Consider the following 23,648-nt stretch of genomic DNA (forward strand, 5'->3'; position numbering starts at 1 on the left):
ACACGTTGCCCACCAGGCTGTGCACAGGCAGAAGCAAGAAGCCCCAAGATGAAGCTGTGGAGGAGCTAATGGGCTGGAGCAAGTGGTGGCAGCAAAGCCTCATGACAGCTGGGAGTGGTAAGAAGTTTACAAGGAGGGCATAACCAAGAATGCCCATCTGCATGGTCAAGCTAACCCGAGACTGGAAATGAATCTCCGGCAGCCCCAGCTATTGTCGTTAGCCAGTGTGAAGAAAACCTGCTTGCACAGTTTTGATTTCCAGGGATCACCTTGACAAGAAGTCTCTGTGGGAGTCCTAGATAAGAACAGAAGGTTTGTGCAGCACTGAGTTCCCAGAGGGCTCTAAGCAGATGGGAAACTCCCTGCCCCCGACAGGCTGAAGAAACACTCGCTGACAACACCCCATTACTCCTGTGCACCCAGGGGAGGTGAAGAAAGGAGCAAGCAGGTGGGCCACTTTGTCAGGCAGTCTCAGGAGAGAAGGGGCCAACGCCAAGGATGGTGTGTCTTGACAGCGTGCAACAGCCATGGAGGGCAAGCGTGTCTTGTTTCCAAGTGTGAGGCAGAAACGGGCCAGGGAAAGGCATATCTAAAAGATGCTCAGCCAGACCTTCAAACTCTTAAGTGGCCACCACTGTGTGTACACTGGGCCTGGATGCAGCCCTTGACTCTCTCTTCTGCCCTCCTCTCTCTTTTCATGGTCTGGACAATATAAACTTCATGCAGCTTGCCCCAGACACTATGCTACTCCTACCTCTGTGGGTTCTTCCATGATCCCAGGGTAGGGATGAGTGCACAGAGATGCTTAGTGAATATCCACTGACTCAGGCTTTCTGTAGAGAGTGGACCCTCATCCCCACCCCCCCAGCCTGCATAGGGAAGAGGACTCCAACCCACACTCCGGGACTGTCTCTATGCAATTGGTGTGTCCTCCCCAGGGGGAGGGCAGGGCTGACATGCTCATCCTTAGTACTGGGGATGCGTGTCTGGTGTTGTTCTTTCCCTGCCTCTAAGTGGTGAGTTCTCACGTGGGAGTTTAAGGATGGGTCTCTGGTCTGGCAAAGATTCAAAACATTCAGAATGGAGGACATGTGTTCTCTTATATTCTGTCTTTCAGCATGGTGTTGAAGAGGCATTTATTTGTAAATTGGGTGCTTTTCTACCCATCTCCTTATTGGGCTTTTATGTATGCTCTGCAGGGATGAGGCTCATCTGGGTATGCTGAGGGCTGTGTGGGAAGACTTGCATCCAAAACTACTGGAACCCTTATACCTGATCTACCCTGATACAATTCTACATGACTTCCTTCTGAGTTTGCTGATAAAGGGAAAGAGAGGTAAAAGACAATCAGTGTGATTCAGAGGCAAGACCAAATTCTTTTGTGTTTAAAACTTTTGTTCCAAAAATTTGAAATTTTTAAAGATTAATTTTTAAAGGAGGCTGGAGGTTAAATACAGTAATAAAGCAGAAAGTAAGAACTTAGAGAAATGCTAATTCTTTTTCTCTATTCATGTTGGAAATTCAGGAGATCAAAGGCATTTTGAAGATCTATGGGAAGAGCATTAATTACAAGACAGGCTTTCTAAGCAAGGTACTGGCACTGAGTATAAAATTCCTCTGGAAATCTCTGCAGTAGCTCCTTAGCATTCATTTATTTCTGCACACATAAACATTATAACATCAGATTGTAAATTTCATCTAATTATAGAGCTATTCAGGCATCCAGGGGTTTTGAATTTGCTTTTGTATTGTTGGTGCATATAAGAAAGAGAACCTTTCATTTTTGAAACTGAATCTCAGAAAGAATGACAGGGATTTGCAAACAGCTCTATCCAAGTCATTTCTAGACATTAAGTTCTAATTATTCTTTTCAGTCTATATTTAAAACAGGGTTTGGGTTGATATTGCGATGTGACATTTGTTGGGAAGGCAAGGATCAGTGGAGATGAGGGAACAGCCTATAGCAGTTTGCAGTGCAATAGGAAACAGAGACTCAGATCCTTCCAGAAGATGACATTTGTATGACACTTTAGAATCTGCAAAGAGCCTATGAGTGTGATTTTACCTTTGATCCTGTAGAAGCTTTGGGAGGTAGATGTTCTTAGCCTTTTCAACAGATGAAAATATGTGAATTGGAAAGGAAAAAGGAACCAGAATTTGCCAAGAATGGACATAGTTGATGTAAGTCTTACTGCAATCCTGAGAAGTGGGCATTATCATTCCCATGATACAGATGAGAAAACTGAAGCTTCAAGGAGGTTCAATACGTCTACAGCTACTAAGATGCATAGGAAATAATCAGACCTAGTGCCTCTATCTTTTCTTACTACCTTCTCTCTCTTGCTCACTATCACTCTCTCTTTCCCTCCTCCTCGTCCTCCTCTCCTCAGACTCCTCCTCCTGTTCTCCCCCTGCCATCACTATGCATGCAGATGTAGATATGTTGTTCTGTAATCATGAAAGGTGTTTGAAGGTGTTTCCTAGTTTTCCCTCAGTTTGCCCTTCTGGGACAGGAACATCTGTGAACATGCAGAAACTAAGAAAAGAGCTGGGCTTGCATCGTCTAATTTGCCAGGGTCCATTAATTTTTCCTTCAGGGATTGGGAATTATCTGTGGTCACATGAGTAGAGACTGCCTCATCTGTTAAAAATCCATGACAGAAGAAATGTGAGGGAAAGGCACCCACCATCTGTTTGGTGGTAGAGTATCAATCAGAAACAAAGTGAGTACATGTTAAAGAAGGCTTCTGCTGTGTCCAGGGTGAGTGGGCAGCTCATTTACACAGCATGCGGATGGTCTGGTCAGAGTTCAGCTTTGATGTTTCCTTCGTGATCAGGTTTTCCTGGGTTGCTATCTGCACTGAAGGTATGGACTTCAGTGGGAACCGAGGACAGAGACTCCTTTTCCTGAGATGCTGGGTAAGGTTCCAGGTCTCTTCTGTTTGAACCCAGGAAACAGGGTAGCGAGACTAGCAAACCTTCTCTGGTCATGTCACCTGAGAAGGGAACCTGCTAGGCCAACTGGGAAGTATACTTCCTCTGGGGGACAGTGATTGTCCAGATCAGCAGGGTCATCCAGGTCTCCTCCTTCTACCTCATCCCCACATCCAGTCGGCCACTCAGAATTCTTAACTCTCTGCCCTGAATACCTAACATATCTCTCATCTACTCCATAGCCACTCTCTTGACCTGCTATTTCTTGCCTGGATTTTTGCAATTCCTTCCTAGTTTGTCTTCTCAATCCCAGATCTAATTTCTTGCTATCCATTATCCATGTCCGGCATGAATTTTCTGAACACAAATCCAATCATGTTGCTTCTTTGGTCAAAATGCTTCAAAAACGTTTCCTCGGCAATGAGGCACAATGTCTTACCAAGGTTTGCACACCATGCTCCTCCTGAGCACTGCTCTGATACTTTCCTGCCTTCCACTCTTAGGCCTTCCCATGAGGGATGAGTTGCTTCAAGAGGGTTGGGCTGTCACTGTCACCTCCTCTGGGATGCTTGCCTCACCCTCACCACAATCCCACTTCAATGCACACCTTCCCTAGCATGATAGACATCGCCTTATCGCAGCTGTTAGGAAAATCATTCAGCTTTTATGTCCACTAGACTTCAGCTTTGTAAGGGTAAGGGCCTTGGCTCTATATCTCCACTGTGCAGCAGAGATAGCATCGTAAGTGCTCAGCAGACTGTGCTCCAGGAGTCCAGAGAGAGCATGCAACAGATATGGTAATGCTCTCTTGGCTCCCATGTCTCTATTGATAAAATTGAAGAGTGGAGTCCAGGAAATTTGAGAATGTGGCAAGACCCTACCTACACTCACAGCTCACCACTCTGAGATCCCTGTTTCCAGCATCCTGTTTCTCATAGGCTGTCAGGTAGACAGGAATCCCATTCTCTCTGGGTACTTCTGGGACCCTGCTTTGACTTGTCCATTGCACAGCATATACATCTGTACATATGCACCTATGTGCACAGCAGGTAAGTAGCCACCCATGTAGCATGTACATCTAGAGATACACATGAATTTTAATTATTTCTTGTATTATTTTACTAGATTATAAGGATAATAGAGTAGGGATTATTATTTATTTTTTACATTTTGGATCAGAGCCCTTCCAGCGTACAGAGTAGCCCTGGGATAAGCATTCAGTGGCTATTGGTAGAAGGCTTTCCTAGCCCACATTGGGCAGAAGTATAAGGTTTTCCTTTGATCTTCCTTTGTCTCTGTCTCTGTCTATCTCTTTCTTTAAGAATTTCTTTTAAATTGCAGAATAAAAAGTGTAGCTTAATAAGTTGCTATAAAGTGTCTACCTTTGGAGCAATCACCTGATTTTGAAATAGGACTTTGGGGGCACAGTAATGCCCCATCCATATGCCTGTCCTAATCACAATCCTTGTTCCCAACCACACTAATCACTTTCCATTTTTTTTGTAGCTTTATCATCCATTTGTAGATGCTGTAGTTTTGTCTCACTTATTTTATTTTGTTAAATTTGGTTTGTCCTTTAAAGCTTAAAAATATTATCTTATTAAATTTGGTTTGTCTTAAATCTTAAGTCTTTCTTTATCCCTTTATTTTCCTTATAACTTATTTATTGAAGATATGTGCCTTTCACCAGCAGTATTTACCTCTGTCTGGATTTTACACTCTTCCTATGGTCCTCACCCTCTGTAATCTCTGCAAAGCAGAATCTGGACTCACAGGTCTGATCAGACTTAGGCTCAATCCCTTGGTAAGACCACAGGTAGTATATCACGTTCTTCCCTGGGGAGGTGTGGCTGTCATTCCCTTTTGTGCTGATAGCATTCTTTGACACTAGATTCATAGATCCACTAATTCATTGGGGGTTGGAAAATGGTGAAATTCTAATTCTTTTGTTTTCTTAAAACCTTTTTTAAGCTGGAACACTTTTTGTGACATCCCCTTTACCTACTATTCAGTAATTTTGTGGTACAGTGCAGAGGAAAGAAGAAAAAAAATATTTGTTTCTCACTTGTTCATCAGTTTTCAAGATGATCAGCCAGTTCCCACCACAGACGAACAACTTAAAAAAATATCAAAATAAATTTATGGCATTCCATATATTTGCTGGGGTTTTTTCTGATTGAACTTTCTAAAAATGATCTCTACTAAAGTTCACTTTATGAGTTCTTTGGACAGCGGGAGCTTCTCTGGTGGCTTCGAGTCCTTTTGACTCTCCTGGTGCTTGTTGGTTTCCCGGCTTTCTTGGAGGACAGGATGCTCTGGGCTTGTTTAGTCAGGCTTCTCCCGAAGATCAGAGCCATGAGAAGCCTGGAGAGTCTCTGGTGCAAGTGTATGTTCAAAAAATGAGGCTGTGCGCCGCTGATGGCAGAGGCACAAAACGCACCCCTCAAGATCAGTCGGTGGTGGAGCCCAAGGCTCCCCTTGCTTCTGCTTCTTTTCCCATATCCCTCCCCCATCGGATGGTTCTGCACATGCTCAGGGCTAGGTCCTACCTAATCTGGTCTCTGATCTGCTGCCAATTGTGTCTGGAAACACACTCACAGAGACACCAAGACGTGTGCATTACCAAAAATCATCTTGGTTTCTCTGAATTCAGTCAAGTCAACAGCCAATTGACTATCACAAGGCTCTTCTTGTGCACTTCCTGCCCCAGCCCTTGTTAAGAACCCTAGCTCTGGAGCTGGGCGTCGTGGGTTCGAATACAGAGCGTAGCATCTTTCAACTGTGAAACCTTGGGCAACTTTTGCACTCCTCTGACCCTCAGGTTCCTCCTCTTTCAAGTGATGGTGATCACAGTATCTCCCTCATAGGGTTGCAGTGAGGATTTCTTGAATTTCTGTATAGAGTATTTAGAAGTGATTGGACCACATACAGGTATTTGCAGTATTGTTAAAGTGCCAATTTTTATGACCCAGGAAGAAGTGATGCTGTGTTTATAAATAATTTACATAGAAAAATGAACAAGTAAATGGTGACTGAGGATCTGATAGTCAGTTGCTTTCTGCATTTGTGGGTGCAGTGCCCAATAATGTCAGATCTGTTTTGGTTTTGGTTATTGTTTTCATTAGATTGGGCAAAAGAGTCTTGCCTTGGCAGAGCAATGAGATTTTCATATAGAGTAAGACAATCAAGAATAGATACTGAATTGTCAGACATCTTGGCATGGATCTTGGATCCAGTCATTTAAAATTCTGACCCTTGGGGAAGGTCAGCTGCCCTGCCCCAGTGAGGGTCAGGAGAGACACTGCACCTGATAACTTAGTCCTTTCATATTTACCTTGAAGAAGGAAGCAAACTTTGTATTGCCGTGATAAATAGAAGAACGATAAATGCACACACCAGGTTGGACTTGAATACTTCATCCCTCATTTGAGAATACTGCAATTGAAAGAAAAACAAGGAGAATGAATTACTTTGCAGCAGAGTTAGGCTTTTGGAAGAGTTAAGTTTTAGCAGTGTCTGAGGTTGGGGGAAACAGAAAAAAAAATAATGCAATTCAATTTTTTAAAAAGAATTCAGAGGAATCTGTAGTTTCATAAACCTTCTTGTGCACGATCTCCACCCTCCCCGCAGCCTGCCAGGGAAAAAGACAGCAGCCGGCCTCGTGAAGAGTCTCAGGTGAGGGGCTTTCCATGAGCCTGTGTGGCCCTCCCCACTCCCTGTGGACGAGTACCATCCTAACAGAACAGCACACAGCTACATATGCAGCAAGTTAAGCTCACGTTGGCTTTCTCCACGAGTAAATTTAAATCATTTAAGGACCTTGCTTTGTTTTTTGTCAGCTTTGGGCATATAGGGAAATATTTTCCCAGGGAGTCTTTCTTCCTTCTTTCTCTCTTTCTCTCTCTCTCTCTCTCTCTTTCTCTCTCTCTTTCTTTCTTTTTTTAAATAACTGTTGAAAATAAATAAATTCACAGAATCTTAGAAAGTACCCCAGGAGATCTCCAACTAGGAATAGCCCTTTGTCTCCCAGCAGAGACACCAAGACTGATGGGCCAACATGCTCAATACCCTTCTGTTTTCTGCTCGAGGCAGCCCTGAGCAATGGTGCTAACTTTATTTCAATTACCCAGAGCTCTCAGTAACTTCATTGTCCAGCTTTAAAAGCTTCTGGAAGGCTTTCATTGAATATGTACTTTCCTAACTCCAGCCTTGTGTCCAGAACCATCTTGGAGTTGCTTAGCTGAGAAAAAATCTACTTCTTTCAAAAACAGGGAAGGGTTATAAAACTCAAAAAGACCTTAGAACTCTAAACCAAGTCCTGTATTTTGCCTTAATGCCAGAGATGTCTCGTAACTTGCTGATGATCACACAGCATACAGATCATTTTAGTTTTGGATTAGGGGAAGAGATAGAAAGCTAAGCCTGGCACAGGAACTTTGTAATCTTTGAGTCACCTTATCCAAGAAGCTGGTAAATAGATCTGTCATGATATCTTAGGCTGTATGTCCACAATACCAATATAAGATTTCGGTTACATCAGCAAAATAATAAAATTAGTCTAACTTGTTGTTGGTGTGGTTTTTGCAGTAGAGTTACAAGGTTTTCACTCTCTTGCTGATTTCTGGATGTCGTCCTGATTTTGGACTGGAACTGACTGCTCAGTGTCATGGTGCAGGCTTGTGAGGGACCTGCAGTGGCTGAGCTGCCTGGGTGGTGCACAGTGCTGCACAGACACCACACGTTTCTTGTTTGTAAGACAGATCTTTCTTTACTCCCCTGCATCGAAGCTTCTGCTCAGTTGCTGACAATCTGGTTGGTGTCTGGAAGGGAATCCAGGAACAAGGCCCTGAAGAATCTCTATAAGCCATCCTCAATCCTGATAAGTCCATAGAAAATCCACGTTATTGATAATTACCAATAGTGCTGTCTAAGGACATGGCACGAGACTAAAACACACTTGCTTAAAAATAAATGAATAGGCCATAAAGAAGTTAATTAAAAGAAAGAGCAATATCTGGATTTCTTCTGACAACCAATTGCATAAGATTTGATTATTTTTACTGACTGATTAATTTCAAAGCAGCTTGGTAATGTAATTTTAATAATGAGATTTTATAAAAAACAACAGCAGTAATGTTTGGCCTGCTTAATCCTTTTCTTCTTTCACTTCTTCTACAACACTATCATGATCACCACCACTGCTGTCATCATCATCATCATCATCATCATCACAACAAAATAAGAAAGTTATAATGGACCTGCATTTGTAATGGACCATTACCTTCTCAATTCTGTAGTCTTTTTTATAACCTCAGCGATGTCTACTCAAATATCCGCTGATTTTCATCAGGTGACCTTTTCTGCATTGTTTGGGGAAGTGGGTTTCTTCTCTTTCAGCCAGAGCAAGGCCTTCCAGGATTTTTAGTACTCTCAATTTGAAGGGGCTCGAGAACTCACTCCTTGGCAAAGGATTCCTTTCCTTTTCTCATTGGAAAAATGTTTCTTCCTATAGATTCTAAGCCTGAATCTCTGACTCCTGAATGTTTCTCACTGATGACTTAAAAATATCACATGATCATTTGTTCAGACTAAAGTTGCGTAAAGTTTTGGATTCCATCCTTTCCAGGTAGCAAGCTTGTGGAGACAAAGCAGAAGCTTTACTTTGTCTCCAGATCTATCAGTATTTCACTTTGAACAAAGCCAATTTCTTCTCATCTCTGGTCTTTTTTCTGTCAAATGAGGACGTCTAAATTCTGCAATGCTAAAACATTCTATGATTTCCATGTTTGAACTCCAGTGCTGAGCACAACCACATAAAAGAAGAACCTCATCATATTTGTGAAGGCAGTGTCAATCAACCACAGAACACTAGGTTTCAGAATGGAGCATAGTGTTACTTTGAAAGGCAAAGAGAGTAGACTTATGAAACGAAATCTTCTAATTGGCTCAGGATGATAGGGTACCGAGTCCTAGGAGTGAGTGAGTCATTTAACTTCCTCTGGACGTGTGAAGGTCTGAATACTCGTATTCATAGCTATATTTAGTGAGTTGCGCCAAAGTTAGACAATCCTTTTGTCCCCTCTGTTCTTTCCTCACCTGGCCCCATTTCATAATTTAGTTATGAGCATAGACATAATCTAGAGGTAGACTACTTGGATTTGAATCCCAGAGCCAACACTTACTAGCTATGCAAGCTTGGAAACATTTACTAAGTTTTCTATGTCTCATAGTGGGTATGATTAGGAGCTATCTTATAAAGGTTATTGGAAGGATGAAATAAGTTAATATAGGCAAAGTATTAGAGAAGTGCCTTACACATGATAACCCTACAAAATTGTTTGTGTTAATCAATTAGTTATGATTATTTTGTTGCTATATTTTTGGCTTTGGGAAGTGTACTTTTCAGCTATGGTGTTGCCTTCCAGAATGTTATTTTCTACTCCAATATTCACATGTTGTCGATTCTTTGCACTCAGTGGGGACCTTGAAAGTGTTGCTGACTGATGTGTGCATCATATTAGGAAGAATTCTGCAAAAGGGACTATGCCTTCATGTATGTGCTTTTGAGACACATGCAATGAGAAAACACCTGCCATTATTCTTACCCTTGCTTCCTAAAATATTCACTGGCAATAGGTGGAATTCTCTGCTCCTCCAGGACCCTTAATAAAGGTGTCCTGGAAAGGACCATAGGACTCTTATAATTCACTGAGCCCTTGGACTGGAAGGGAGCTTGGAAATTTTTATTTCTTCCAGGTGAGGACCTCAAAGTTCAGAGAAGGGAATGAGTTGATCGGTGGGAAAGTGCACACAACAAGCCACATCTCTTGACTGTAGTGAAATTCTTTCCACTGAACCCCTGTCTATGGGCAGGAAATGCCTGAGGCAGTATACAAGCCAACTATAAATGGGATTCGTACAAATTAAAAGAGCGAGCTATTGGAACAAATGTCAAATAATTCCTTTGAGAGATTAATTTAGAATTTGGGATATTATTATTTTTCAATCTGTAGGGTTTGAGTTGATTCAGAAACATACCTAGCATAACAAATATGAATAATGATGAATTCCCAGCATGAAGTGGGCACTGTACTGCGTGTTTCCATGGAGGATCCCATTTAATGATCACAACAAGACTTTGAGGAAAATCTTGTTTATTTTATTTCCATTTTGTACATATAGAAACTGAGGATTAGAAGAGTTGAGCAACTCAGCCTCACCTCCCTTATTGTAAAAGGGGATCCAAAGAGTTCGACTCCAGTGTGAGGTCTCACTGGCTGCACTATCTTCTATTATCTTCAGGGTTAGCCCTTGTTCTTAGCATGCATGGTAGTTCTGCTTGCTATATATTAGAGATATGATTTAGATATATAAAAAGGGAATGTGTTAAAAAATTGGTTCTATATAAATCTTGGTTAGGATGAAAGTGGAACATGAATTGGGCACCTGGTCTTCAGAAGCACCCTGTGGAATGACACTGCTGTGTTTTCATCATTGATGAATGGATTCTCAGCAGGATGTGATGCTAAATGAAAGACTCTGCCTTAGTCCCAGATGGGTGAATTGATAACATGGGAGGAAACCAAAAGCATAGTGGATTTTATGTAAACGCCATAGAAAAGGATAAAGTCATCCCAGAAATGAAAACTCTGACTTGATTTGAAGAAGTTCAGACTTGGAGTTCCTTCTAAGGAATTGGGGCATGAAGAATTTGTGTTCCATTTGCTTCATGTCTGGGGATGTTGCCCCTGAGTCCTCTTGAGAGTTATTTTCAGAATTGAAATCAGAGAAATGAGGGTCAATGGTTCACAAGGAAACCAAGAAATCCAAGTCTGATCAAATGAAGAAGAAGCCCATTCCAGATGTTTTATCCTTAGAGGGATGATCAGTGAAGTTAGCTGCAGAGTTGATGGACACGGCTTCCAATCTTTTCTGAGATAGTTCTGAAAAATCTTCTTTAGTGCCTGAAGCAGTCCTTAAAAAATCTTGCTCAGTGAAGGGGATGGAAATCACCTTCCTCATCTCTATTTCAAGGATAAGCTGAAAGGTGCTGACTAAATTCTTAACATCTCTGCAAGAAGTAGAGGATGCTTCCGTTTAAAGCAAGTATCTAACTAGTTGTCTAAACTACAGCTATACTCTGGCTTTTTATCTAAGTTGTGGGTGCTATTGCAAAATCTTATAAGAGGATGAGATTTACATGTCTGGTGCCCTTGGTCAGAGACTTACTAATGCTGATTTCACTTAGTAATATCTGTCAGGAATGAGCCATTAACCCAGACCCAAATACTTCCAGGGTTGGGAGGGATTACACCTTACTTGGGAGCCCATTCCATCTTTGGATAAATCTGGTTTGAAGAAAGAGAATTTTGTAACACACCTTTCATTAAATAAATTAATATGTTTTAAATTCAAGAAGGGTCTCAATCTGGACAATCTTTCCAGTTTGTATAAGTGAATGAAGAAATTCAGCTTCTATCCTATTGCTAAATTCATGTATTATATAGAATTGTGTGGCTTAGAATTTCCTAAAAATTAGACATTTGGATAAAATGAATAATTACAACAAAAAGTAAGAATCTAATTTGCAATGATTTTTAAATTTTGGAACATAGCATCTTTCTTCTCCATTTTTGTGTCTAGTCCAATCAAACCATCTAAGAGAGCAATTCTACATGTGACAGGTGAGCTGTGGAGTCTCACTGGCACACTTCCTTCTAAGTGGTCTGACCTTTGAATGCAAGTGGTTGAATCATAAGGAAGGATGCTAGCATAAATCTAAGATGAGTGACTTCAAAAGTGTGAGATGGGAGGATGTCCCCCACATCCCTGCCACCACAGGATGACAGAAGACCCTGAATGGTAGCATATTTTCTAATGGCATGCTCTCCTTTGTTAGGAATTAGACTGACATGAGAGAATTCTTACAAAACTTTTGCAAGTTTCTGACCCACCGTCTTCTGCTTTCTCTTCCCATACCCTCCACCTTTAGGAGGAACGCGTGTGCTTCCTTTCCTGATGGGTCTGGTCCCTCAAGCCATGGTGAGCCTGAGAGACTTGTGACTTTCCTTGTGTTCTTCAACTAGAAGCCCTGGGCTGTAGATGGTGATGAGATCTATACAGAAGGCATTGGAACAGTCTCGAGCACTGGGTCAGTGCCTTCTACCACTCTACACTGCATCACTGTGGGGGGAGTTGGTACTTCTGACTCTGCTGGCTTTATAGGACTGGAAATGGATAATTGGTCTGATAAAAAGATGCAAGTGAAATGACCCTTGAAGTCATTGATGACATACCGGGTGGTAAAAGTAGCAATAATTGACATGGGAATATCAAGAATATAAAAAAGTCTCACAAGGTCGCTGTTTGAATAAGAGGTGGATTTCTTCCCTAAGCTTCTTAGAAACCTGCTCTTTGTACCTGAGGAGGAAGCCTAAATACTCATATTATTTTGTTACTTACTAGAGCACTAAAAACGTAAGAGGGGCCTTATAATGCAGCGGAATAATTCCCTTAAAATGCTATAAAAACAAGATCATGAAAATGATTTGGACATGTAGAATTTAGAGAAATGAAAGAGAACAGCTGAGTCCACTGGGTTCCATCCCCATGTTACCACTTGTATGCATCTAAATGAGAAGCAGAATACTCAAAAAAATCTGAAAGTTTCCAAGACAAAAACATGCATTTTTTTCTTACTATTTATCTGCAGAGTCCAACATCCTAACAAGTCAACAAGTTCATTCATTAGTCTACCCTCGTTTTCTTTGCCAAACTCATTCTTTATTTCCATATTCCAACCCTTATAACTCAAATAAGAATTGATGTGAAGAGGGAAGAAATATTTCAAAGTGTGTGATACATTTTTTTCCCCTGAAATCTCCTAAGCCTCAATTTGGCTTTGATTTTCTTTATAAAAGACAGAGAAAACAGAGAAATTCTGAACAATAAAAATCAATTGTACTTAGCCAAAGAATTTTCTAAGGATTCCTTCATGTGAAAAATCCTAGTTTTTACGTGGTGGATAAAAAAGTAACATTAAATGAATGTTTCAAAAATACTCAGCATGGAACTTGGTGCATATCAAGCATAATTATGATAGTTGTTATTGTTAGCCAAAAATGAGAAAAATCTGATGGTTAATTTGTATAAAAATGAAGCTCACTGTCAGTTTGGTTTCCTGTGTCTTTGGTATTGTTAAGCGGCTATCTCTGACTTTTGGCTCTGTTCTTTGACTGTTTGAACTAACCCACCTTATTTTGTGCACACAGCTCAGAGATGGTTCAAGGACTCCTGATTCCTGTTCCTACTGTCATAGAGAAAAGGTGTCTTATGTATTTACATGTTCACCTATTTGATTTTTGCATGTGCTTATACAGCGACAGTAGTAGAGTTCCCTTGTTCTAGTTTATATTTATAAAGGTTCTGAGTATTGCTAGGAATGTGTGGTGAGTTGTAAGATGTGTACGTGTATTTCTATGCATGTGTATGTGCATTTGTGTGTGCATGTGTGGGTTGTATAGTGGACAAATAAAATGATCATGACTTTAATTTTGCTTTTTTAATTCCTCCATGGTATTTGCCACACCATTGCCATCTAACCCCTTCCCACCCCCATGTACTTGACGGCCTGCCTTCTCAATGCATTCCAAACTGAATGGAGACTGGGCAGTATGAAAACTAAAGGATTTTACAAGGTGCATTAGCAATAGTCTGGGCTTAGCAGACACAATGAATTTGATTGTAATTACAGCTCTGTTGCCTTCTACAAATTTTGGTCTTAGAAAAGCTGCTCAAACTCACTGAAGCTCCCTCACCTGTCTAATAGTAAAACTAATACCTGCATAAAAGGATGTTGTAACAAATCAAATGAGGGAACAAATGTAAAATATTCATGATAGGGCTGATATGGTCATAAGTGAGGGACAGGTATCAGTTTCCTAGTAACACTGCTGTCTCAGTTGCAGTTTGCTGCAGCCTCTCAGGCATTTAATAAATATCAGTTGGCTGCATTTCATTGGCACAGAAGTCTGTGAGGTGGCCATTAGGACACCCACTGGTAAGATGGGAAGTTCAATGACTGGCCCAAGATCACAAACAGCAGTGTAAGTTCCCAGGAGCAAAGGTCATGGCTTTCTGTCTTCTTCCAGTACTTGATACAAGATACCTGTTGGGTTGTACACAAGTTGAGCACAAACTGAGCCAAGCACATGAAGTGTGCTAGATGGATTTCCAGGAATCACAAGAAGTATGGCTAGAAAGACTATTCTTGCAGGGAAGAAACTCATATGTGAAATGATATAAAAATCCTTTACTGGCTTCTCCTTCTAGGACAAAGGCAAAGTCTTTGGGAAAGATCAATATCAAGGGCCTTTAGAGAGGGAGGCTATCTCTCTCAACTTATTTGGAAGAGAACCTGGACTAAACAAATCACTTAAAAGAAAGGGTAAACAAAAGATGCTTACATGTTTAAATACATCCCGGGACTATGGTGGTCATTGCTTCTGTTCCAAAGATTTGAAGGTGTTGATGGGAATCCCTCTACCAATGTGTGACAAATCTATAATTCATCAGATTTATTTAAGGTTTGGACCCTGGCACCCTGGGATATAAGACACATTAAGATTGCCCCCTTCTGATATTTTTCATGATCTGATTTCTTTAAAAATCTCTGGGGAAATATGAGATTTATTTTAAATAAGTATTTAACCTCACTCAGATTTGGCTTAATACTATCAGAAAGACAAGGAAAAGAAAGACTATTACATTCATTCAAACATCTACCATATGAATATGTGTCATCTAATTTTCACACCAACTTCTAGGGGCAGATGATGACTAACATCTCAATGAGATCAAGCCCCTCATCCTGCAGTTCCAAGTCAGCAAGGGCAGGAATTGGGTTCAAGTCATAGCAGCTCAGCAATCAAGTCTATTTTCTTTCATTTGTCTTATTGAAGACTAAATATTTGTGAGTTAGATGGACATTTGATAATTACTTGTCTGTATCTACTGATGATCAGTAAATTAAACGACAGTCCTTTATGTCTATTTTTGTTTCCAAAGTGGGATTCGAACCAAGGTCCGTTGTTTCTGGGGCCACTTTGAGCCTTACAGAGATATCCCCTCTAGACCTATTGAAGGCCATTTTGGTTCAAGTGTGGACAAGGGAACATTCAGATATGAGTTGATTTCTGAAGAAGTTGGTAAGTGACCATCCCAAGTGTCCATGATCATCCAAGGATAATGAAAGCTGGCCAAGAATTCAGAGTAACAATCTTGAGAGTCTTTCTCAAAATGTAGACTCGCCCCCCTGCAAAACCAGAATCCTGGGAGAAGTGTGATGGGAAGGTATTTGCTGCTCATACATGATCCCCAAGTGATTCTCAAGTCTGAAAATTATTAAGCAAGGAAAAAGACAGTTTTGTTGCATGAATATATCACAAAGACAAAAAGAGGCCTATTCTTGCAGGAAAATATTTCAAAATGAAGCTGAAAGATATCAGTATTGAAGGAAGGAGGGAAATATAGTCTTCAGTGATATAGGTGAATTTTAACACTTAAGTCACTAAAGTTATCAAAGGCATAAATACATAATATTTTTATACATATATATTAAATATATACTAATTTTTGTTAAAGATAAGGAGGTATCTCATTCTAAGGTGATGGTATTGTTTTAGGGACACGAAGTTTAATGATTTTATTCCACATTAGCGTTCCTATGTTGGTAAGTTTTCCTGAGCCTCTAAAGATGTCAGGTAGGATGAGTCTGGCTAAGAGTAATTGCAATAATTGACTTCTTCATCCTAAGTCTCACTCAGAATTTAGTTCTAGAAGAGAAATGAGGATCAGAGGCCAAGAAACACTACCTTTTTGTATGTGCTCTGAATGGAAGAGCCCAAGATAAATAATCTCATGAGGGTTAAGTTCCTTACCAGATAAGGAAGTTCTGTAAAACAAAGGTGAGTACCACAGGAAAAGATGGGAATTCAGACAAATGTGCAACTTACAAAAGGAGAAATATAAAGATCAAAACATATGCAGAAAGAACTTCAACCTCAATTAAAAAAAGTCAAAATCAAAATTATAAGTAGATGCATTTTGCTTCTTATCCAATTGGCAATTCTTAAAAGTACAGGCATAATTCTTCAGGGCAATTTCAGAATGCATATCAAGTTCTGAAAACATACATACTCCTTTAGTCTCTTTAGGATTTTATCCAAAGGAAATAAGCATGGATGTGTGATTTAACTATGCCAATGGCTGCAGCAACATAGTTTGTAATTTATAATAATAATAAAAAAGAACTGAATACCCCCCAGAATGGTAAATACAGAATGAAGTAGTATTTAATTAATAAAATTATTTAGTAGTTAATAATCAAATAATTATGTGAAAAAGAATTAAGAAGAGAATGCCTAATGTTGTACTACAAAGCATTGAGTACACATGCTTTATTGTTATAGAAAGGTGCATAGATGAGTGTACAGATGCAAACTCATGTAAGACCAGCATGACAGATGCCCAAATGCTAGCAGTGCTTATCCTGGATTAAAAGATCAAAAGAGATTTCATTTTCTTCTTTTTGCCTTATATGCTTGGCATACACTTTTGTAAGTGAAAATGCACCCTTGAACAGAAAAAAAAAAATATATATATATGATTGACAGCATTTGATGAATATGTTGTTTTCTACACCTGATCACTGTAGTTCCAATATTTGCTTGCCCCTGAGATCTGTCAGCCTGCTTGGGAAATATGTAGCCTCACTAAAGAAGGGCAAAAGATTCATCTGTGAAATCTAGGAGGGATTGAGGGTGCCTTTGGTGATTAGGTTAGCCCTTTTGCCCTATCCAGGAGTCTGCCAGAAAGTCCTCAAAATGTTGCTGGGAAGTGAAAATATTGATATGTACTAATTCTAACCTGGCCAGGTCAAAGTCTTGGGTTCTGTGATTTGCCACATGAAAACTATCCTGGATGAGTTTTTTAAAATTTTTAAAATTTATTGTTATTATTATCATTATTAAAATAGGGATTAAACCCAGAGATGCTTTACTACTGAGCCACATCTACAGTCCATTTTATTTTTTATTTTAGACAGGGTCTAAGTGCTGAGGCTGGTCTTAAACTTACTATCCCCTGCCTCAGTCTCCCAAGTTGTTGAGATTCCAGGTATGCACCACTGTGCTCAGCCCTGGTGAATCTTGAAGAAACATGAGATGCTACTCATAATGACATTGGGAAAATAAGGTTGAACTCTGACAGTTCCAGGAACACCAGTCAATAGGGTCACCACGATTGGTTGTTGGAAGACATGTGGAGCTGTCCAATGTCCTGATTTCACAGTTGAGGAAACTAAGGACTAGGGGAGGGAAAGTGTAAAATGTGTTGTTCAGGCTTGACTAAGCCACAGGGGTCATGGGCTTGTTTTCTGAAGCTGAACCTAAAACATAGTTTCTGGGGATGGGGGCAGGGGAGGGGAGACGGGCTGTGAGCTACTTAGAATTCTACAGCAGAGTATGAGCCGAGCTTTGGTCCTCGGAACCCACCAAATAGGACCAGATCAAAATCAACCTGGGTCTTTTGGCTCTTAGTTTGCACGGAACATTCTGAGAGGAAGGGAGGCAGTTTCCTTTCATCTTAACCTATGTCTTCTTTCAGTTTCTTATAAAAATCCTGTACACATGACACTGTTGGTCCCTGACTGGGAAATGTTGATGATATTTCTGTACGTTTCAGTGGAGCTTTGCATTCTATAATTCACTCATAAAGGTGGACGTGAAAACAAGGCCCCTTATGCATAAATCTTCCTATCATTCAAGCAGAATGAAGACTTTCCTTCCCACAAAAACTGCAAGAGTACAATCATTTCCACCTTCCTGTTTAGAAAATATGCTTTTATGGTCCAAACTTGCATCTGAGGACCAGGGTAGGGCAGTGGGAAGAAAAGAGGTTTTGGAGTCATAAATTCTGTATGCAAATTGGTAATTAAAATGTGATACTATGTTTAAAATACACACTTTAAACATCTTCCTCTCAGTGGAGTCTTAAAGCCTTTTAAAGCCTGCTTCTGCTTGCCACCAGGTGGCAATATCAACCAGTACCACTTTCAATTAGATTCTTGTCTGAGGCTTTTTTTAGACCACAGAGTGTGAACTCAGGCGGCAAACCTGTGCAGATGCTACCGGAGCTCTTTCTCTTCATCTAATCAGCACCTGGATGTGCACACCTGGGTTCCCTCCCCGCACTGTGTCCTGGGTTTTTTTTTTTTTTTTTTCTGTTCATCTTTATCCTGAGGTTGTAAGGCCAGCTCTGTGTGTGTGTGTGTGTGTGTGTGTGTGTATACTTGTGTTTTCTCTTAGCCTCCTCATGTTGTGTGATTTCTTTGAGTGCTGCATAGAAAATGGAACATCTGTCAGCTGATGGCACCTAGAGTCAGTGAAATACGGTAGCTGGATTTTGAGCTCCATGACCTCTGCTTAACCTCTTGAAGACTCAGTTCTCTCTTCTCAGTGTCATAGTGATGACACTAAGGATGCACTAAGCTGACATACACAATCCCACAGAGTAGCTGAACACTGGTCCTATTCTCTGATTAGTGAATCCTACGGTTGGAGAGCCTTGCCTTTGATAAAGCTTTAGGACCTTTCTATTTAACCTCTGCCCCTAGCCCCTTCTCTCTCAACCCTTCCAAAGTTTCAAAAGAAAGAAGATGGAGAACATTGTATTCTCCATTCAAGAGCCAGGGTTCCAGGTCCTGGGGGTTCCAGGCAGGACAGTGAAATGAAGGAATACTAGCTCTGGTGTGATAGTGGACTCAGTCCTAGTACCCTATGACAGGTTGACTTTGGGTAGGTGTCATAATTATTTCTCTGTGTATCCTTTCATCAAGTATAAGATAACCTAAACTTGATTAAGATACAATACTACTGTATTGTTTTTGTTTGTATTTTTTTTTGTCAATTTGTGCAAACAACTTAGGAATAGTGCCTTGTAGTTGGTATATGCTCAATGGATGTTACTTATTCTGTGCTATCTGCTCAGCAGTAACCTAGTCCATAGAAAGAGTCTCATGACAAGTCAATAAGGATAGTCTCTGTGACACAGGGGAAGTGAATGTTTTCTGACGTGCTCATCGTCCTTGCCACTGGGGAACCTATTCAGTGCAAAGCCCATGCCAGGTGGTGGATGGCTGGAGCATCAGTGGGTAAGTCCCATGTCTGTTCAGGTGGCTGCCCACTGATTGTCCTGTCAGGACTTCTCCAGTCTCAGTAATCCACCTCACATACACTGTGCCTCCTGTAGGACCATTCTTTCTCCAGCATCGCACAGCTACACATGAGTTGAGGACACTATTAAATAAAACACACTAGAAACTATAGTCTGTAGGAGTTAGGTCATTAGTGAAGTAAGCACATCTTTAGCAGGATTGAAAGAATAAAGGTTTTGTGTAGCTCTGGATACAAGAATCTGTATGGCTAATTGGGAAGATTCTTTGTCAAGCTACCTTGCTTATTGTTCTAGCTCCTTCCATGTATTAATCAGGAGAGAAACTGCATTTAATTTACACCTTCAGTCCTTAATCTTATTATGAATAAGAAAAGCACACCTGCTATTTTGGGGGCTCCAAGAGAGGCAAAATGTTTCTTTTCTTTCTGTTTGGCTAGTACATAGACACAATGCATCTTGAATTGGGAATTACAGGCAAAGGTATTAATTTTGGAGTTTGCAATCTGTAGGTTGTTATCAGAGAAACTCACTGGGAAGGGTGAATGTGCAGAGAAATGTGAATTCCCCAAACCAAGGAAAGCAGAATCTCACAGGCAGCTGAGCAAACTCACAAAAGAATTGCTCACTGGAGCTTTACGGAGTGTTGGATCAAACTCCCCAAATCTGCTTGCAAATTCCCTGCTGTTCTTGCTGGAGGCTCCTGCAGATGCCAAACACCTCCTGTGCTCAGTCAAGGAAGGTCTGTCGGCTTTCATCAGTGCAAAGGAGCAGCCCAGTTAAGCAGGGCAGCACCCTGTCTTCCCACCCTCCTTAACAGTTCAGAGCTGAGGTGGGGGAAGGCATGGGAAAAGTCATCAACATGGTGATGGCTGCCATATTTGAAAACTTCACCTAATCAAGGCATGGACCTAGAGTCTTTCATAATGACATGAGAGGGAGGCAAGTTCATTATCCTTGTTGTAAATTCACGCTCGGAGTTTACTTCACTAATCAAAAGTCACATAGCAAAGAAGTGGCAAAGGTGGAATTCAACCCTGAAGATGTGGGATCTTCAACATCTCTATTTCTGCTAGACCTAGGTCAGGGGAGCTCTCAGCCAGTAGATAACTGGGAAAATTGAATAGCATATGTCTACAGTTGAGAAAGCTGGTGTTTATCACATATGCTGACATCAGGTTATGGGAATTCCTCATATATTTTGTAGCCAGGTTTGCAGCCAATGTGAGTCTAATAAAAGCAAAGGCAAATGCACATTAATGCCACTTGGCTTAATCATTCTAAAGAGGATGAAACTCTTGATTTACTGAGTTAAGGACTCTTGGTTCTTTTGTCCATCTTTGGCTTAAGAGCAAAGCTGGGGCCTTCTCATCTGAGTAGCATCCTCCTTTCAGGGCCTTCAGTCTATTCATGATTTTCAAAGAGAATAAGAAAAGACAGTATCAAACCAAATCAAACCAAACTGAACACCGGAGAAACACAGAAACCAAAACCATGGCCCCTGGGTGCTCTTTCTAGTCCCATGAACATTTACAACAATTTACTTCAGAAAAAGAGCCACTGTGGACACTCAGTTCTACCTTGTGCTCCAGGCTGGAGTCTTTAAACATCAGTGAGAATGGCTTGATATGCTCTCTTCTCAATTTATCGCCACTCCGCAAGTCGATGGTATGTTCTATTCTCTTGTTAATTTCCTCAGGCCCAGACTGGACATGCAAAGCTTGTGCAAGATGGTTTGGAAGCAGATTTATTGAATTTCTTGTTAGGGCAGCCAGAGTCTAGGGGGGAAGCACATGCAAACACAATAAACCTGCTAGTCCCCTTTGGATCAAAAAGAAATGCAATGTTTTTATATCATGTGGCATTGCAAACAGTAATAGCATTCCATGCAGTTGTATTCAGTGAAACCTACAAAATTTGATCAGTTAGCATTTGGTTCAGAGAAACACAACCCAGAAAAATACCACATCAAGAGGGACACTTCCCTTTCCTCTATGTAGGTGCACTGAATTCTTGTGCTCGAGGCATTTGGAGAGTTGTTGCCTTGGGAATGTTAATAACGACCCTTTCTCTAACCAGGCACATCCTGGGTATAAGAGAAAGAGAAAAGAAATCAAGACCAACCAAACCAACAAAAACCCCAAACTGAAGGTAGAACATCTGAAAAGCCCACAAAATGGATCATCTCCCACCAAGTAGATTCTACATTTTTCATGTGGACTTTCTCTTTAATGGTGATGGAGAGACTTGGGGTCTTGTGGCTTGCATTTTCTTTTAAAGCGTTCATAAATTGAGATTCAAATGTGCCTGGATCTACTCTTTAAACTTTTAAGTTTTACAAATATGTCTCAGCCCAGCAGAGATCATTATATATCTATATGCTCATATAGATATATGTGTATAATTTCCTTTAGGGAAAAAAATGCAAGCAGTTCCCGTCTCCCACCATCTCACAGGGTCACACAAACGGAGGTAGGAAGGGTGCAGCCACCGAGGTTGGTGACTGGTATAGATGTGGCAACTGCATTGGCGTGGGAGGACACACGAGGTTTGGCTGGTGGGACTTGTCTCCAGGGATTCATCAGGCCAGTGATGAAGTCAACCAACTCTCTAGCCAAGTGCAGTGCTCACTCCAGCTCCAACTTGAGACAGCTTCTTTGACAAAAAAAAAAAAAAGAACCTAAAAGGATAAAGGGATAGAGAAACCCATCCCATCCCCTCAAGAGATTTCCTTGAAGGGAGGTAGATGGTGCAATCATCCCCAGAATGAGGAAGTGAAAGCCACCCATGTCACCCACCACACCTGCTCTGCTCTGACAGCCTCCCAGTTTGGCTATGCTTAGAACGCAGGCTAGGCTGAGATGAGGGAGGCCACATGGGAGATGGAGGACCCTAGAGATCTTCCTGCCTAAGCTTCTCATACCTGGAGCCTTGGAGAGACTTGCTCTCCAAGCCATCAGCTCATTTCTGGCTGAGTGAGACCCACTGGTTCCAGGGATAGAGCTGGGGTCAGGGGTTTGACGTCTTTGTAGTCATCCATCCTGTATGACAAGGGTTTTCCCTGTGGTATTGTTAGACCCTTCCTTTTAACCTTCAAAGGGATAATCATTGCGATCTAAATTTGAGGTCTGTAAAGAATTCTATAGCCAGGCCTCAGCCTGAGTAGATTTTTACTGAAGCCCTCTTCTCCAGCCCCTAGGATAAAGGATGGAGTTGAATGTGCCAACGTGAGAAAGCAAAATCTATGCCCTTAGGGTACTGAAGCAGTTGATTTCAGCGAGACCACTACAGAGAAAAAGATAGATGTTAGGGGGAGGTATGGCAGGATGAGAGGCAAGGAGAGGGCAGGAGTGCGGAGAAGGAAGCAGAAACCAATGTTGCAGAAAATTGAACAGCAGGATCCACGCAGGGCCAGAGGGTTTGAGCCCCTGGGAGTAAATGCGATCATGCGGCATCCCAGAAAGCTGAGGAATGTGGACTGGCGGTCACTCAGTGGATGCCACATTGGTTCCTTGGACAGAAATTCCATCTACACAGCTTGGGAAATGAGAGGAGTTAGTTTTCTATCTGAGAGGAGGTGGAAAGGACACACAGGCCGTCCTTGTCTGGGCTTGTGTTCTGGCTCCGGAATGCCAGATGCTCCCTGGAAGTGCTTAGAGCTGGTCGAAAAGAACGAGGTGAAATATCTATCTAAGGCATACTTAGGCACCTCCACTGCTTTCAGTGATTTTATTTTTTAGCACACTTTCCCTTCTTTGAATTAAATTAGGCTTATCCAGCCTACCAGTCCCTCACACCTTCAGTGGCTCTAAGGCTTTTGGATTTTACAGAGCAGGAGGGTTTCATAAAATATTTTTGTGACTGGTTTGTTTAAATTACAGCAGCAGCAGCAGCGGCGGCAGTGGTGGCAGCAGTAATAGCCACAACTGCAGCTCTCAAACATGACTGTGATTTCAAAAAAGAAAGCTTCCTTTTTTTCAATGAGAATGATACTGTCTTCTCAGAATAATGACAATCTTTCACATTGAATAATTTAATTGAATGAATAATTCTCATCTTTTCCCTTATTTTTCTCCTAACCATGTGGGCTGCTGAAAATGTCATCACTGGGGGCTGACGTTGGTCTGTAAAGTACATTTGTAAATTAAGAATAGATGTTGTTTCCTGGGCTTTATGACAGTTGTCCGTTCAGAGAAGTATTCCGCTGCCCTTGGCCCTTTCTTCAAGGCAAAGACTAATGACATCTCCTCCTTTACAGCACCCGTGTCTTCACCATTCCTCTTGGCTGTCCATGTGGCTGCTTTAAATGAACATGAATTTGGAATCATCCCTCTATCGTTCATTGCTGCTACTGGGTTACAGTTACTAGCTGGGAAGGAGGCCCTTTTGTCAAAATATCAGTGATATTGTGGTGGAGAACTCTTTTCTTGTCCAAGCGGTTATTTTTATTCTTCATAATAACTTCTATCTATCTATCTATCTAT

General features: G+C 41.1%; 1 protein-coding gene across 2 annotated transcripts in view; it reads right to left on the minus strand.

The window, feature by feature from the left end:
* Positions 1 to 23,648, minus strand: part of Adcy8 (adenylate cyclase 8) — a 229,979-nt gene that overhangs the window by 63,084 nt on the left and 143,247 nt on the right. For both annotated transcript variants that reach the window (XM_046464767.2, XM_058585739.1), the window contains exons 8-9: positions 20,745 to 20,942; positions 6,269 to 6,369 (exon numbers count right to left, since the gene is read on the minus strand). In XM_046464767.2, coding sequence (XP_046320723.1) covers positions 6,269 to 6,369; positions 20,745 to 20,942 — 299 coding nt within the window. The remainder of the gene's footprint in view (positions 1 to 6,268; positions 6,370 to 20,744; positions 20,943 to 23,648) is intronic.

The sequence above is a fragment of the Marmota monax genome, unplaced genomic scaffold (genome assembly GCF_021218885.2).
Source record: "Marmota monax isolate L192 unplaced genomic scaffold, Marmota_monax_Labrador192_F-V1.1 WCK01_AAM20220418_F8-fsc00003, whole genome shotgun sequence".
Classification (NCBI taxonomy): domain Eukaryota; kingdom Metazoa; phylum Chordata; class Mammalia; order Rodentia; family Sciuridae; genus Marmota; species Marmota monax.